This window comes from Bombus terrestris, chromosome 11 (genome assembly GCF_910591885.1).
Source record: "Bombus terrestris chromosome 11, iyBomTerr1.2, whole genome shotgun sequence".
In the NCBI taxonomy this organism is placed as follows: domain Eukaryota; kingdom Metazoa; phylum Arthropoda; class Insecta; order Hymenoptera; family Apidae; genus Bombus; species Bombus terrestris.
In genome coordinates this window covers 4,206,284-4,222,002 of record NC_063279.1, presented here as the reverse complement: position 1 = coordinate 4,222,002, position 15,719 = coordinate 4,206,284, and the positions used below count along the sequence as shown (strand labels likewise).

The window sequence follows — 15,719 nt, the reverse complement described above, 5'->3', positions numbered from 1 at the left end:
GATAACAATTTTTTAATTATCAACTGAGACTGAGGTAGCAAAAATTTCGTACAACCTTTTCATCTATTGGAAAATCTCTCAGAATTCTTAAATCTATTGGAAAGTCGATGAAACGTGAACGAATGAAATCAGGAAAAAGAAAGCAGCGATAATACACGAGCGAGAAATAATGTTATCTTGGCGAATGTTCGCACATATACAAACAGACGCACACGTACGCGAATCCAGAAAGGAACGAGCTGGTGTAACGACGACGACTCAATGAAATTATTATCGTGATAGCCGCAATCATAGTCGCCGGCGGAAGTGGCACGATTTTCCGTACTTTTCTGTGCTTTTAACGTACTTTGGAACGAACAAAGCTCTTCCGAGCTTCCGACGTTTCAACAATTAGCAGGCGAGGTCAGGCCACTCGTTTCGTTCTCGTGGCGTAACATTTGGAAGTGTGCCACCGGCAAGAATGGAACGAGAAAGAAACAAACTGAACGTAATGAAGTGCATGATTTTTTCGCGAATCCCCAGTCAACCGTTTAAACTGTGTTAAAGCAAACCGTGAAATATAATAACGTTAACGAATCGTTTAATATTGGCTGGTAATTGCGTGTATCTCGTGTCATTCTTTCTTCTATTCGGCGGAAATGAAATTAAAAAGAGATAAAATGAATACTTTCCTCTTATGTACATTCTTCGCTTCGTAGTTTCTTTTCTTTCGAAGTCATTGCACAGTTTCAACTTATAGATTTGTCCATTTTCGTTCCTATGGTATTTGATTAGACTGAAGATTGTTGTGATTCGTTGTGACGAATAATTTCTCTTGTGTTATATTGTATTTGGTATAATTTATACAACTATTTACTTTCTCGAGTAAATTACTGCAAAATATTCGTCTTTCTCCATTTCATTGTTAGCGATGTATTATTTTCTGTTGTTCTTTTTTATTAAAAAAAAAATGATAATAAAATAAAATGCGTTACTTAGTTTAATCCATATGAAATTTCTAGAATAATCCATTTATAAAATATATTATAAAATATCATGGAGGATAAAATGAAGATTAAAATCAGATAAACAATCATGTTTGTAGAAATGTAAAATTCATTTAAACGTATATAAGCGTTAAACATATCGATTAACCGCAGCCTCTGTTAATTGTGATGAGAAAACATAGCATTCAACGATTTATAATTAAAATCGGCTTAAATTTTTGCATAAATTCAAACGATTTTGCGCAAACGTAATACACGTGTGTAACCTGCGTTGATTTATTACACTAATAATGGAACTATCGCACGTTTTGGTTAATAGGAACAAGGTAAAAATAAGTGCACTGGAAGTAAATTTATCACGACAGCCCTGATAAATTATGCTTACGAAAGTTGAACTGTGCATAATTTCGGCTGCGTCGTATACGGTAGATAATTCTTAAATTTACTGCATCTAATTACACGGATTTTAATAGAATCCTAGGAACTTCGTTCCGCCAGTTCTTTTCGCGTACAAATTCATTTTACTGCAGACACATATTTACGAATAAAAAGCAAGGGACTTTAAGTTCATTTTGCAGAAAATCCGTTCATCAAATGAAAAACTACTGTGTATAATTTTAAAGAATAAATGATTTCGACTTTTCTTTTTCGAGATGTGACTTTTTGCTTCGTGAAAAAGTTTCACGAAAGAGCGTTGACGCTACAACGACAAGCTAAATTTGTATGTAACATTCACGTCAAGGATTAAAGGGCTGATAACAAAAGAACCTTTGTTCGCGTTTCCCAAAAAACCAACAAATTTACGCTAGTAAACCATAGTTATTGAAAATTGAACATTAATCGTCTACCTTTGTACTGAAATTAAATCGACGAAAAGTGAAATCGATCCACAGGCTCAAATAAATATCTTTGCCGTGCAGTAGGTAATAGAGTTAACGGCCATACAGCGCCAGTGTCAAAGAGGAGTGGAATTTTATCGACGCGAAGTATCTTACGGAGAGAAATAAGATGTCTGTATAATATTTTAAAGTCGTATCGTAACACGTGTAAAACATGTAACGGTATCGCACACAAACATTTTACGGCAAAAACAAGGTGCATCTTGGTCGGAAGATATTCTGGTCGCGCGAGAACTTTCAGAAAGAGATATTGAGATCCTGCAACCTCGCGCTACTTGTACCAGAGTATTCTTACAGCGTCACGCGATGGTAAAAGATTCCGAACGTAAGAAAACCCTATGTGAATAATACTTTTCGTGTGCAGCATTTTGCGTAAGATTTTTCAAAAAGGTGTCACGTATTTTTCCGCGAACACATGTTGCAACATCCTAACGGTAAACTGGAATGTCTATGTGATATCAGAGTGCCAAAGTAAATTTTTAGAAAGAAAGAAAAAAATTAAATAAACACTGCATAGAAAATTGCGACTATCGTAGAGTATATATTTTATATGCCTGGAATTTCTTCGCCAAGAATTGCTCCGAAATTAACCTGTGAGACGGACCATTTCTTGGTCACAACTTAATCGTCAATTCCCGTTAAATCGATTTGGAAGATCTGTCGATAAAAAGAATTTGGAATCCTATTACCAGGCGAAGTTAAATAAATATATGTACATCTTTAATAGTTTCTATATTTGTAATGTTCCTAAATATGATGTAGTATCGTGTATCATAAATTGCTAAATATATACGTACAATCGATACGAAGTGTTTTGATTCGACACTTTAATGGAATGATTTAACACCTTGTAACTTTCGTAATGGTTTGGCGCTATAAATTTGATAAAATCGTCTTCTAGAAGCGCTAAAAACATTATTCTATATGTGAAATAAAATTGGCGATCAAAAGCTTCTTCTGTCATAGAAGAATCTAAGAACTGCAACTTCGTACTTTTCAAATTCCTCACTGTAAAAATATTAATATATCTTTTATATGATTTTATGATATTATTATTAAAACAACATCGATCTAATAGAGTACGCGTATGATGGATAAAAATTTCCATGATAAAAGATGCTTTCGAAATCGTACAGACCCTCGAGACTTGGCTGAGAGCTTCGTAATGGGACACACCGAGAATTTTATAGCTGACTCGGCGCTAGCTAGCTATAGCACGAAAGTTGTAAATTTATATAAAGGAAATATTAACGGGGGATATCAAATGTTCACTGGAATAAATTTCTTATTGTTCGGAATTTCTGACAGATAGGTAGTCCGTATTTGATGAACTATTGTCTGTAAACGCTTTAGACGATATCTACCTTATCGCGTTACCCTTCGGTGGAAACAACATCGCCACAACCAAATAAGTTAGTGATTTAAAAGCAACGATAATTCAACGAACCACTTTTTGTATATCGATTATCAATAATAAAAAATGACCGTATAAAAATTCGAAGAGCGCATCAAGGTGAACGAAAAAATTACGAATCAATATAACTTTATGCCACAAATTACCTTGCAGCAAACAAAATTCCAAGAAAAATCTTGGATATATAAAGCAACTTCAGCTTCAATTCCTTCGATCAAAGAAGGAAAGTATTAAAAATTGTTCGTTGAAACGGAAATTCAGGAGCTCGTTAATTTCGACGAAATCCAACAGATGTACGGTAAAGCGTTTAAATTAATTAAACTACTTTGGTGGTGTGCGTGCTGCTTCGAAACTCGAGGAAAACCGCTCTCTCAGCTGACTTTTCGTCCTTTACGCCGCCATACGGAGAACTTTGCAACCTTGCAAGGACTTCGGGAATCCTCGACAGGCGAAGTATCTCGCTTTGACCTCGAGTGTTATCTTACGTGACCCGGTGCCGGTTCGTGCACCAACGTACAAGCGTCCGATTTCCCCTGAGAATACAGAAACCAATTTCTAGGCTGTGCCGACCAGGTACGGCAGGTGAGTGACTGGTGGGTGGGTGTTGGGTTGGTTAGGCGGAGGAACTCGTCGGGAGAAACTACACATCTGCGGGAAAGGCGTTTTGCTCGGTTATACGAATCACTTGACCGACTGCCACGTACTTAGTCGATTTCGTGGAAGATGAGAAATCTGGATTAGAAACGATGATGTAAAGGGAATGAACGCGCAGATCTTATTCTGACGTTTTGATTTCTTACGTCGGGATCTTTGAAATAGATTTCGTGCACGTACAACACGAAGGACAGAAACGTTGGTAGGGGGGAGGGGGGAATGGGAAAATAAGGATTAGATCTTTTGCGTCGTTGTTAAGTTTGCCCACTATACGTGTAATATGTACTATATCTTGTACGACTGGCTGAGAATTAAAATTGCGTATGTAGCATAAAATTCAATTGTTTGTAACTTGAAAAATCAATCTCAAACACGTTCTTGTACGTAAATTTTGTCTATGTACACAAGTTTAATTATACTGTATTTCGTTACTACGGATTTAATTCTCTTACCATCCTTTAACGTGTCTATCTGCTAACAACAAATTATCGTACTAATTATAGTAATATTATAATGCTTGGTAGGTAAAAATTAAAGCACCAGCGCAACGTGGTATTTTTAGGAATAACGAAAGGATCGTACAACAAGGTTATTAAAATTGTGCAGGAATATGTGGGAAATGATCTTGTAATCTTTTCTTATTAGGCTTTGTAATTAGATTATTTTAATACGGTATAATTTTAAAATAATAGCTCTTGGTTATTATTAGTGATTGTATAAGTAACATAAATCGGTGTATGTATTCCTTGTAATCAAAAAAGATTGATTATTACCGATGGTTTTACTTGACTTAGTCGTTCATAATACTCGATCGTTCATAGTAACGTCATCGTGTAGAATGATGCAATTTGACATCATTCATACTAAACCTCACATTGCAACGATGTATTCCGTGTTCCTCGCAGGTTAATTGAGTGTGCTAACCTGACATTGCGACCAGTGGAATATTTCACGTACTCATTTTCGTGCTTCAGGGGCTGTTACGCTATTCTCAATTTGAATAATTGTATCGCACGAGAGTATGAAAACATATATCGAAACAGATTTATTAGATCACTTGCGTATACGAATTCCAGAAATAAGAAAATACTCGTAAAAAATCAATACGTCTATCATTATTTGTTCTCGTTTCCCTTTTTCTCCCTTTTCTTTTTTTTTTTTTTTTTTTATGAAATTGTATCCATTAATTTGTCGTTTGTGTTCTTATGGTTCAGAAAAATACATCTTTCTTGCCATCAAAGTAAGAGATAACAATTGACTTCCAATCGAAAAATATGTTATTTAACAGTAACTTCTAGTTGGTTTACAAATAGTAAAAAGATTGATAAAGATACAAATTTTTAAAAAGAAATAACTTTTATACCTAAGTCTTTTGAATTAAATTTTTCGTTCAGTATGTTTCAATCATTATGCTGAATCATTTTTTGATGAGTCGTCGTTTAAAAAGATAACGTAACGCCTTCATAAAATAACAATCTCGCTAATAAGGATTGTTTCCAACGAATATATAAATTTTCATTCCACGATAAATCAAGACATAAATCAATTTTTATGGTATTGGTTCGATCGCGTTGTAAATCTCGCTGCTGTTTACCAAAGTGTATCGTTACCAAAAAACCAAGAAATTTAACAAGGGTTGCTTTTGTTACAGTATCCTCGACTATTTTATTATGCTTCTCGTAACTTTTCTCCGACATTAATAATCTGCACGACGACGAATACCACAGAAGAAACGGTAAACCAGCTCTCATCAAAAACAATATCATAATGGAATCGAAACAACAAACGTAAATATTTCACTCTGTCAACTCCATTTTACTGAATTAACCTCAGGACTCTTTGATCATCCGAAATCTACTTTACAATATACTCGATACGAGATAAAAGAGAAGAAAGACGGAATGCAGGATACCTATTGAATACGAACCTCTCGATAGAAAGTCTGAAAGTTCGATACCAGTCGGTAGAAAAGCTTTAAGAAGCTGGCGTGACGTATAAGCAAGCGATCGGTGGCGTTGATAAATAGGCGTTCAGAGGCTTTCGTGCAAAGATAGATGAAAGGAAAAAGAGGGAAAGAAAAGAATATATTTGATTCGTTTGCGGTTTCGGAAACTGAGACTTGTAAACGGTCGAATAAACGCGTGTCTATCGGCTAGAACAATCCGGCACATTCATCGACAATATTAAACGTACAAAACACGATATCGATCAAAAACTTTTCACTTTCAAAACAGTCTGCACCCTTTTGTCCTCTTTCCTCCTTTTTTCTTCGTTATCCGGACATTCTTTTTCTTCTTTTAGCAGAATTGGAAATTTCGTTCGAGCATCCGCATCGGTTAATTTCTAGCGATACACCAACGACCATTTGAAATGTACCTACGACTTCACCGTTTGATAAATGTCCAGTCCAGGGTGCGGTTGTTATAATCGCCAATGCAAATATTGATTCGCGTAATGTTTGCGTGTTAAAATATTTTTGATGAATGGACGTTAAGAACTCGTTGACCATTCTATCGCGAATATTTGGACCGTTCTATTTACCACTGGACCGCGACAGAATATCCAGTTCGAATATATTGGATTGGTGGCAAAACAATGATATTTGACGGTGATAAGATAAACAGTTTCAAATAGCTTACACGTCACTGGACTCGGTAGATTCAAATTACCAGCCTTTTTTTACGTTTACGAAATCGTTTAAATGAACGACACGTGGGCGTTCGTTGGAGTTGAGGAATGCACGTACAACATTTTCTTCGATTACAATTGCACTCGTCTCTTTTTTATTCTAAATTTCAATTGAGACTCGAATACTTCGGATACGAAGTGACGTGAAATCTTACGATCCCTGCTAATCGAAGCATCGTTGTTTAAAATTTTGTCGATTCCAGCGAACAATTCACACATTGTTTCAATTTAATCCGATACGTTAGTCACAAATTATTAATTATTTCTAATATGGCATAAGATCCAATTGAACGCACACAGAATTACAAAATGAAATCCCATCCTTTCATGGTGACAAGGTACTAGCCCTGATAAGTTCCTTCGATCTTCGATTGAATAATTCGTTTCTATTCGATGTAAGTTAGCGGTAAAAGGATCAGTTACTTGTTCGCAAAGCAAACTGGTCTAATGTCGGTAACGAGAACACCATAATAGTTCAATTGAACATTGGAGACAATTGTTTGAACGATGATTGTTCGTCAACGACCATTAGACGATACAAATGAGCAGGTAGCAAGTCGGGTCGACCGACTGCTTTTAGCTTTACGACCTTATACCGATGATTAAACAGAGAAATTTTGGCTATTATGCGCATGCAGCCCAGTTGGAAACCTCGAGGCATTTATAGGGTGAGTAATAGTTCCATATTTGGAGCAACTTTGGTACGAAAGCTTCTTTCGAGATTGTACCGGTATGCTACAGGCATTCCGTCTTGCGCTCTGCGGTGCGCTGAAATTTATCGCGAAACTTTATGATGAATTTCAAACGACAATTGCATTACCAAAAGCTTCTTCTCTTTGTATTCTAAAATACGTTCTATGTCGCGAGAATACTCTAAACTGCACTTTATAAAAAATTGTAATGGTTAAATGTTTTTGGAATTTATAGAAAGTCCATTATTGAATATTGCAAAATGTCGTAGCATAATAAAATTATTATTAGAAAGTGAGCATAATGTGTGTAACGCGATTGACGTAGTTCTTTGCAAGCAAATATATTTTTTACGCCAGAAATCTAATATTTTTATAAAATGTTAATAACTTTATTGCTAGGGTTTCAAAATATCATAGAAAATCCGGAGATATTTACCGACGTCTCTATTTTGTTACGCAGTCGTACGTCACAACCAAATATTTGGTACTTTTTTCAGTGAAAATAAATATTCTCTTAAAGCAGAGTCAAACAAATTCGTCGTCGGCGATCCAGTTCGTCTAACGAAAATTAAAACTATCCTATACTCGAATTGTTCACAAAGGACTCGCAGTCAACGAAATTCTTGTCGACGCATAAAAAGATAAAAAGCTTTCTGTTAAAATATATTTAAATCATATTTTATTTTCTAATAAAAATACGTTCAATTGCAATATCTAAGTAAAAAGATAAGGTAACGGTGGGTTGTGATCTGAAAAAATTTGTTCTAAACTTTAGACGGAAGGCATCACCATGAGACCAGGACTGCCAGGACAGAAAGGCGAAGCCGGACTTCCGGGAAGCCCAGGACCGAAAGGAGAGACAGGAATCGCCGGTGCCAAAGGATACAAGGGCGAGCCAGGGCACAAGGGTGTGAAAGGCGATCATGGAAAAGAAGGTCCACGAGGAATTCAAGGATTCAAGGGTGAACCTGGTGCTCCGGGAGCACCGGGGCTTCCTGGCGCACCAGGTGAGAATGGAAGACCAGCAGAGAAAGGTGACAAAGGAGACACAGGACCAGAAGGGAAACCAGGCCCTGCAGGTGCACCTGGACCACCAGGATTGCCTGGATTGAGCGGCTCTGGCGGAGTAAACGTTGGAGAAGCGAGTAAGAATACGCTCATTTTGTGGTTTTTATCAAATGAAATTAAATAATCGACGGATCTGCTCATTCGATTTAAAAAATGAAATCAAATACAAAAGGAAATGTAAATGCACAAATTGAAGATTCGATCAGTTGTCATCGAACGCGTAAGTTGATTGATATATTCTTAGAAGAAAAGATAACGAACGGTGCTGATTCCAATTTGGAAACGATACGATATCTTTACGTTTAGATTAATTAATGTTACCTGAAAAATTGTCTCCCTGAAAGCCACGAATTAATTAGTGTTAAGGGAAAAGGGCGATAAGGGCGAGAGTGGTGCACGAGGATACAAAGGAGATAAGGGCACCAAAGGCGAGAAGGGAGACAAAGGTGATTCTGGACCAGCCGGAATTCCTGGTGTGAATGGTATCCAAGGACCGCAAGGCAACAAAGGCGAGCCAGGGAAGGACGGAGTTCCCGGAGCACCGGGAGTCGTCGGTGCAAAGGGCGAAAAAGGTGAGAGAGGTCCGCCAGGAGCTACAGCTATAGCGAGCTCTGGAGACTACATCACTATCAAAGGTGAAAAAGGAGCAGAAGGCAAGAGAGGTAGAAGAGGGCGTCCTGGACCACCAGGACCGGTCGGCCCACCTGGAAAGACGGGAGCGATGGGAGAAATTGGGTTACCTGGATGGGCGGTATGAGAAAACTCCTTCTATACTTCTTATCTTCTTTTCTTTTTAGTTTTTTATCGATCAAAGCCTCGATTTCCGTTTGATTTCCTCGCCATTAGCAAAATAGAATTTCCTAACGTAATTTTCTTGTCGCTATTTGCATGAATGGCTATGTAGTGTTTAATCTTGTATGCAGTGTTATGAAAAGCTGTGTTTGTTTCTTGTTCCGAGTGAAATTTTTAATTTTGTTGACAGTATATGGGAGAAATAACCATTTATAGCCATTTACTTAGGATAAAGGATTGTAATAGAAAATAGATAATTAGGAATGAATTTTTGGAATATACCTTTCACAGATTGTACATTCTATATGTGTAACGATCCTAGAAGCTTCGCGTAGATTCATCGAATGATTTAAACCTGTCCAAACTTGAAGTTAATAAATGCATTTTGAATATACATTAAAGGCTCTCGATTACATGCTATATCTAATCAAAATATGAATAAAAAGAAACGCAAATTCTGATCTGAAAACTTACATGTATCATCATTTGTGTAAGATCAATAATAATCGGTAAGCTGAACAGTGGAAACATAGCCAGCAGACTGGACAGAGTTCTAAATTCCACGACATAGCAACTGCCTTTGACGGATTTCACAACTCTGAGGCCGTAGAGTTCTGAGTTTCAAGACACTGGATTAATTGACGACCGACTACCTTAACCTAGTAATAGACAAGTATAAGTCAACGAATCTGCAGACCTTGTCAGACACGCTCTCGTTCTCTGCATGCTGAATTCTCTGCATACATAATCAAAGTTTAAATTATCGGTTATTGTTTTAAGCTAATAAGAGCTAAAGAATTTAATAATTTTAGTTAGTAGAAATTCCGAAGAAAATTAATATAATACAAGATATTCTCAGTGGTACGATATATAAGATAACACTTAAGCCAAACTCATCTTTACATACTGTGAAAGGATTTTTCTAATTGCTCGTGTTTTAACAAAATTACATGACAATTAACGTATACTCCCTGCTACTGGAAACAATTACGATTATAATTATCCACTTACATATAAAAATGTAGTCTAAAATGAGAATATACTTTTTCCAATGCTATGTTCCAATGCACAGAACTCCATGAAAGTGAGTATTACATAGAACTTACATAATCCTAATAGATAAGATAAGAACAATTTATGCCTTAATTTTAACTGTGTCGGCTTTCAATCATAATTTCGTTGATTAATTACTTTGAATGGCGTTAATAGACTAATTTACCTCTGCTAACTACGTAATAATCCGGTCATAAAATTAGAAATCACACCAATCGACCAAAGTGTATGCTAGATTGAACTGCACGCGAGATTAATTAAAGGTTTAATGAACATAGAATATTCATGAACAGGAAGGTAGAACATGAACGCTATGTATCGGTAACTACTTCTAACAGGGTCGTCCTGGAACTCCCGGACTTCCTGGACCTGTTGGACCAGTGGGGCCCAAGGGAGAAAAAGGAGAACCCGGTACACCGAGCCCTTACGGAGTCTCTGTCGGCGTAAGTACGATTCACCGATTCTCATTAAAATCGAAATACCCGTAAGCAATTCCCTCTGAAATCAATGGGATCCGTGTTACAGAGAAATTAGGCGAATTAGGAGAAACATAGTACGCCACAGAAAATAGTTTTAAATACATATACGTACAGAAAATAAACTTGAATCTCCGACTAATAATTTTCTGAATATTAAATATTGGACTATCAAATATTTGGAATATTATTTGTATTTTGAAATATGCACGTTGTTCCTTCCTATCTTACGTTTAATAAAAATTCTATGCACCGAGGAAATCTACATAATAGATGAGAAAAAATTAGAAAATTTTTCCAATGAATTCGGCAGAGTGGCTAACGTCATCTTTCGCGCTTTAAGAATTATTCTGGCTAAGTTGATGCGAGGGAAAAATCGGTAGGTAAACACAAAGTGTTAAAGAGCTTGCAGCGCGGAACAAATAAAGATAATGGATGCATTTTTTATCCTGTCTCGTAGCGGGGGAAAGGTCGAAGTGGAGATATACACACGGTGATTTATAACTCTCGCCATAAAGTTTTCGAAATTGTCAAAGAGAAGTCATTTTGGCTAAAAAAAAAAAAAAAAAAAATGTCACGGGAAAACAAAATTTATAGTTACTCGCGATTGAAGTACACTTTTGTGTACACCCCAGAACTTAAAAAGATAGAACATTGAAAATATTATCCTCAAACTTACACGACGAGTATAACGGGAAAGATATAACATCAAAGAAAATAAAACTATACAATGAAAAGCCATTACTTCCTACAAACTTCCTCCCCGTCTAAAATATATTTTTTTCTCTTTTTTGTCCGATTCGATTCGATTCTTTCCAGAGCTGTTTAATCACTGTTACGACACGAAACCCTCGTACGAGTTGTGCCACGAACGAGCAGTCTCGAACATTTTTTAGTCGGAACGACCACTTCGTGAAGCTCGCGAAACTAGTAACAGTGCTCGTAGATCACCATGTACACTCACAAGTCTCATTGAACGAGCCATAGAACGTGTAGAGTGACGGAAATTAATGCAAGTGTGCGCTTGACGCCCCGTTCCTTCTCTTTTTATTCTATTTTTTTCCCCCTCCTAGTATCCCTCTCACATCTACTCCGCTTGTTCTTTTTCATCTTTGTCGGCTAGCGAAGCCACGACTCGATTTATTCGGCGTCCCAAACAGAAATTCGTCGAAATTTCGTCGTCGCAGTTGACAAGCGACGAACACGAAACGAATGCGCGTGGCAGGCTTTAATTCACTACACTTTGGTTTAAAAGCCGAGCCAACGTAAGGCAAATTCGCTGCTTTTATTGCGCTTTCGAACGGCCTCGCACCCACCAAGGCACGTTCTGTGATTTATTCCGACATCCACTTAGCGAAACTGGCTCAAGTATCTTCTCTCCAGGATTATATATCTAAACATTGCTTTGCAGAAATTAGTTTGCATATACGAGTAACATAATTAGAACTTAAATCAGAGAATCGTGATATTATACGTTAGCTTCTCAACCAGTAGTGCACGTATTCACTGCATATAAATAATTTTGTGTAATATACGCTATAAAAATTGTATCATTCGGAAGTTTATTTTCAATGTTAATTCGTACGGTCGCCTCGATTCTTAGTATATAATTGTAATTCGTATAATATTCGTGTAAATCAATTTCATATCTGTCTGTCTAAATGACGTTCAGATCAAAGGCGATAAGGGAGACGATGGTTTCCCTGGAATTCCTGGACAACCTGGAAGAGACGGTCAAAGAGGACCTCCAGGGCCACCCGGACCACCTGGGCCACCGTCTCAAGGAAACTATATTCCAGTTCCGGGTCCCCCGGGGCCTCCTGGGCCACCAGGACCACCTGGACTATCTTTGATTGGACAGAAAGGAGAACCAGGAATTGGTAGAAGTCACATCTTTGGCGAAAGAGACTATTACGGAGTTAGACAGGGTAAGAAAGATTCATTGATCATAAATAACATAATTTAAGTATCATATGCAAAAAATATTTGACCACCTCTACTTAAAAGTATGTCATCGATTAAAAATTTCGGATTATATACTTATAATTTTGTCGCTAAGTCGAATTTAAAGCTGCAAATATCAATTTCCCTCGTTTCTGTAGATTTTTCACAAGAGAATTGCTTAAAGTATCGAAATTCCAAGCTGACTTTTCTCCAAATTCTTGAATTTTGTAGAACACATGGTGATTATAAGCTTCTGGTGTCCCTGTATATTTTACTCAGATTAGCAAATATAAGAAAGATATTGGAAATATATGAAAAAATATTAAATTTGCAGTTCCAAAGAATATAAAAGATTTTAAACACGATATGTTCTTTGGCACGCTGCAAGGACCTAGAACTAGTCTAGACGAATTGAAGGCTCTGCGAGAACTAAAGCAACTGAAGGAACTTAAAGAACATTTAGGTAACGCACTAAATGTAAAATATCGTAAAACGACGTTTCTAAAAGACATTAATTTTCTTGGTATATTCTAAATTAGAAGAACTGTATAGTAAAGTTTAATGCGTCTTTAAAAACACATCCTAATTACCTATAAAACTTTTATAAGGTGCTGCAACCACCGCAACTAGAGGTCCCTTAGAAAGTACCACGAAGATCGTACCAGGAGCTGTGACTTTCCAAAATACCGAAGCTATGACCAAAGTAATTTTTTCAATATCGTCAAAACATGATCTTGAACAATATACGTATAAATATTCTAATTATTATAACTTTTAATGCTTCTAACTACTACATATTTAGATGTCTGCCGTGAGCCCAGTTGGAACATTAGCTTATATCATTGACGAACAAGCTCTGCTCGTTAGAGTGAACAATGGCTGGCAATACATCGCAGTTAGTATAAAAATTTTCCTATTTATTCTATCTTTACTCTCTACTTGTAATATTCATTCGTGTAAATTCTAACAATGTACAGAAGAAAATCCATTAAGATAAAACATTTAACTAAAAAGTTTCATCGATGTTACAAAATATTTTATCAAACGCAACTTTTTCCTTTTATTAACGATAATTATTGTATATCAGCTAAGAATGTAAATCTTTAATCTTAGCTATTTAGCAAACTATATGGCTTCAATTTAATTCAAAATATTTATGCCGTTTTCTGTAGTTGGGTTCGCTTCTACCAATAACTACACCAGCACCACCAACCACGTCACCGCCTCCGGTGAATCCACCTTTCGAGGCTTCCAACCTGATCAACCAGATACCCGTAAAAGCAGACGGAACAGGGGTGAGTTACTATCTTAATCCTGTTGAGTGTAAAACGTTATCGATAAGAGGTGGACTAATGCATTACTTAATTACAATTGAATTTTCTTCCTGCTTCCAAAGTGGTATCCACGGATGGTAAGATATTGGCATGATTAATCTTTCGACGTTATCGTCATCTTATACGTTCCCTCTTTCAGTTTTTATAATTTTCGCAAGAACGCTTCGTTCCATTTCATTTTCGTGAAGTATGAAGAAGAGAAACGAATTTTCATTACCTACCGAACGAATCATTCTTAATTCTTTTTGCACTAAAATCTTTTAGCATATCACAAAGAAGATTGGCGGCAAACTATATCGAAAATTTAGAGAAAGATTTATCTTTTCGTCAATTGTACGCATTAACGTGCCTAAGATCTAGAAATCAACTTAATACACGTAGGAATTCAAGTATCTATTTGGAAGCTGGACCTAAGAGAACTGCATATACTGAAACTACAATTTACAGACTGCAGCATGATTGTAATGTGGAAGGATGAATGATTATAGGGCTTTTCATAAACCAAGTCCCCCTCTATGGCCCCCTGGGAACTGGAATTACAATATATATATATTATTATACAGAAAAACTGCAATTTTCAGAAAAATGATTCTTTGATTAGCAAAGTGCTATATATTGAAAAAATATATACCAAAACCTTGAAGTATCATTTATTTCAATATTTGAAGCCCTCCAAAAAGCAGGTTTTTTTATATTCTAAGAAACGATGAAAGTCTATTAAAGTCTGTGCTAAAATATAAATAAATAATAATTCCATTTCTATTCTTATTTACTAACATCGCTCTTCGTACAATCATTCTCCTTGTGGAAAAAAATTCTTGTTAAAATGGTATTTTCAATTCTTTCTACGTCCAATCTCCGCTTGCCTAAATATTTTCCATTGCTAGCAATAAACTCCAATTCATACAAGGACGTCGCATTGATATCACAATTTCCAGTTACGAATGGCTGCTTTGAACGAGCCATTTACGGGAGACATGCACGGTGTACGTGGAGCTGACTACGCTTGTTATCGACAAGCGAAGCGAGCTGGTTTGAGGGGTACGTTCCGAGCATTCCTCAGCTCCAGAGTTCAAAATGTTGACAGCATCGTGAGACTCGGGGACCGTGATCTTCCTATCGTTAACATAAAGGTGACAAGCAATATATAGATTCTGAACGATTTATTTATGAAAGTATCTCAGCCAAGTTTCCAAGCAATTTTCCATAAGCGCGTCGCGCATGTTACAAAACATTTGTTTCCGATCCCCTAGGGCGATGTACTTTTCAACTCGTGGAAAGAGATGTTCAACGGAAACGGGGCCTACTTCTCGCAAAATCCAAGGATTTACAGTTTCAATGGCAAAAATATCCTCACCGATTTTGCGTGGTAACTATCCTGTTTATTTATCTTTTTGTCCTATAATAAAATAAAGTTTTATATTTCTGGTAATCCATATGTACACGTAATTATAAAAACGCAAAACGAGGCATGACTTTTTGACACATTTATCAACTTTTCAAACAATAATACATTCTGTTAGTCAGCTCTTGCTAAACTTACAATACGGCGGAATCAATGTTCTAAAGAATGTTCTATAAAAACCTTTTTCGCGAGGTCTGCTACAACTTCGTCATTTAATTAAATACATTTCTTTTATTTCGATATAATTATAGATACACTTGTAAGAATTATCTAGTACAATGTAAAATTTTGTAGAAAAAAAAGTTGAAATATAA

General features: G+C 36.4%; 1 protein-coding gene across 7 annotated transcripts in view; it reads left to right on the top strand.

Annotated features, from left to right (window-relative positions):
- Positions 1 to 15,719, top strand: part of LOC100649852 (collagen alpha-1(XVIII) chain) — a 345,705-nt gene that overhangs the window by 328,094 nt on the left and 1,892 nt on the right. For 3 of the 7 annotated variants that reach the window (XM_048410058.1, XM_048410053.1, XM_048410059.1), the window contains 13 exons: positions 7,280 to 7,309; positions 8,109 to 8,478; positions 8,761 to 9,152; positions 10,266 to 10,277; positions 10,585 to 10,689; positions 12,395 to 12,650; positions 13,001 to 13,129; positions 13,275 to 13,369; positions 13,469 to 13,561; positions 13,839 to 13,961; positions 14,063 to 14,077; positions 14,939 to 15,133; positions 15,254 to 15,369. In XM_048410058.1, coding sequence (XP_048266015.1) covers positions 7,280 to 7,309; positions 8,109 to 8,478; positions 8,761 to 9,152; positions 10,266 to 10,277; positions 10,585 to 10,689; positions 12,395 to 12,650; positions 13,001 to 13,129; positions 13,275 to 13,369; positions 13,469 to 13,561; positions 13,839 to 13,961; positions 14,063 to 14,077; positions 14,939 to 15,133; positions 15,254 to 15,369 — 1,931 coding nt within the window. The remainder of the gene's footprint in view (positions 1 to 7,279; positions 7,310 to 8,108; positions 8,479 to 8,760; positions 9,153 to 10,265; positions 10,278 to 10,584; positions 10,690 to 12,394; positions 12,651 to 13,000; positions 13,130 to 13,274; positions 13,370 to 13,468; positions 13,562 to 13,838; positions 13,962 to 14,062; positions 14,078 to 14,938; positions 15,134 to 15,253; positions 15,370 to 15,719) is intronic. The other 4 variants (XM_048410057.1, XM_048410056.1, XM_048410054.1 and 1 more) reach the window with 4 other exon arrangements.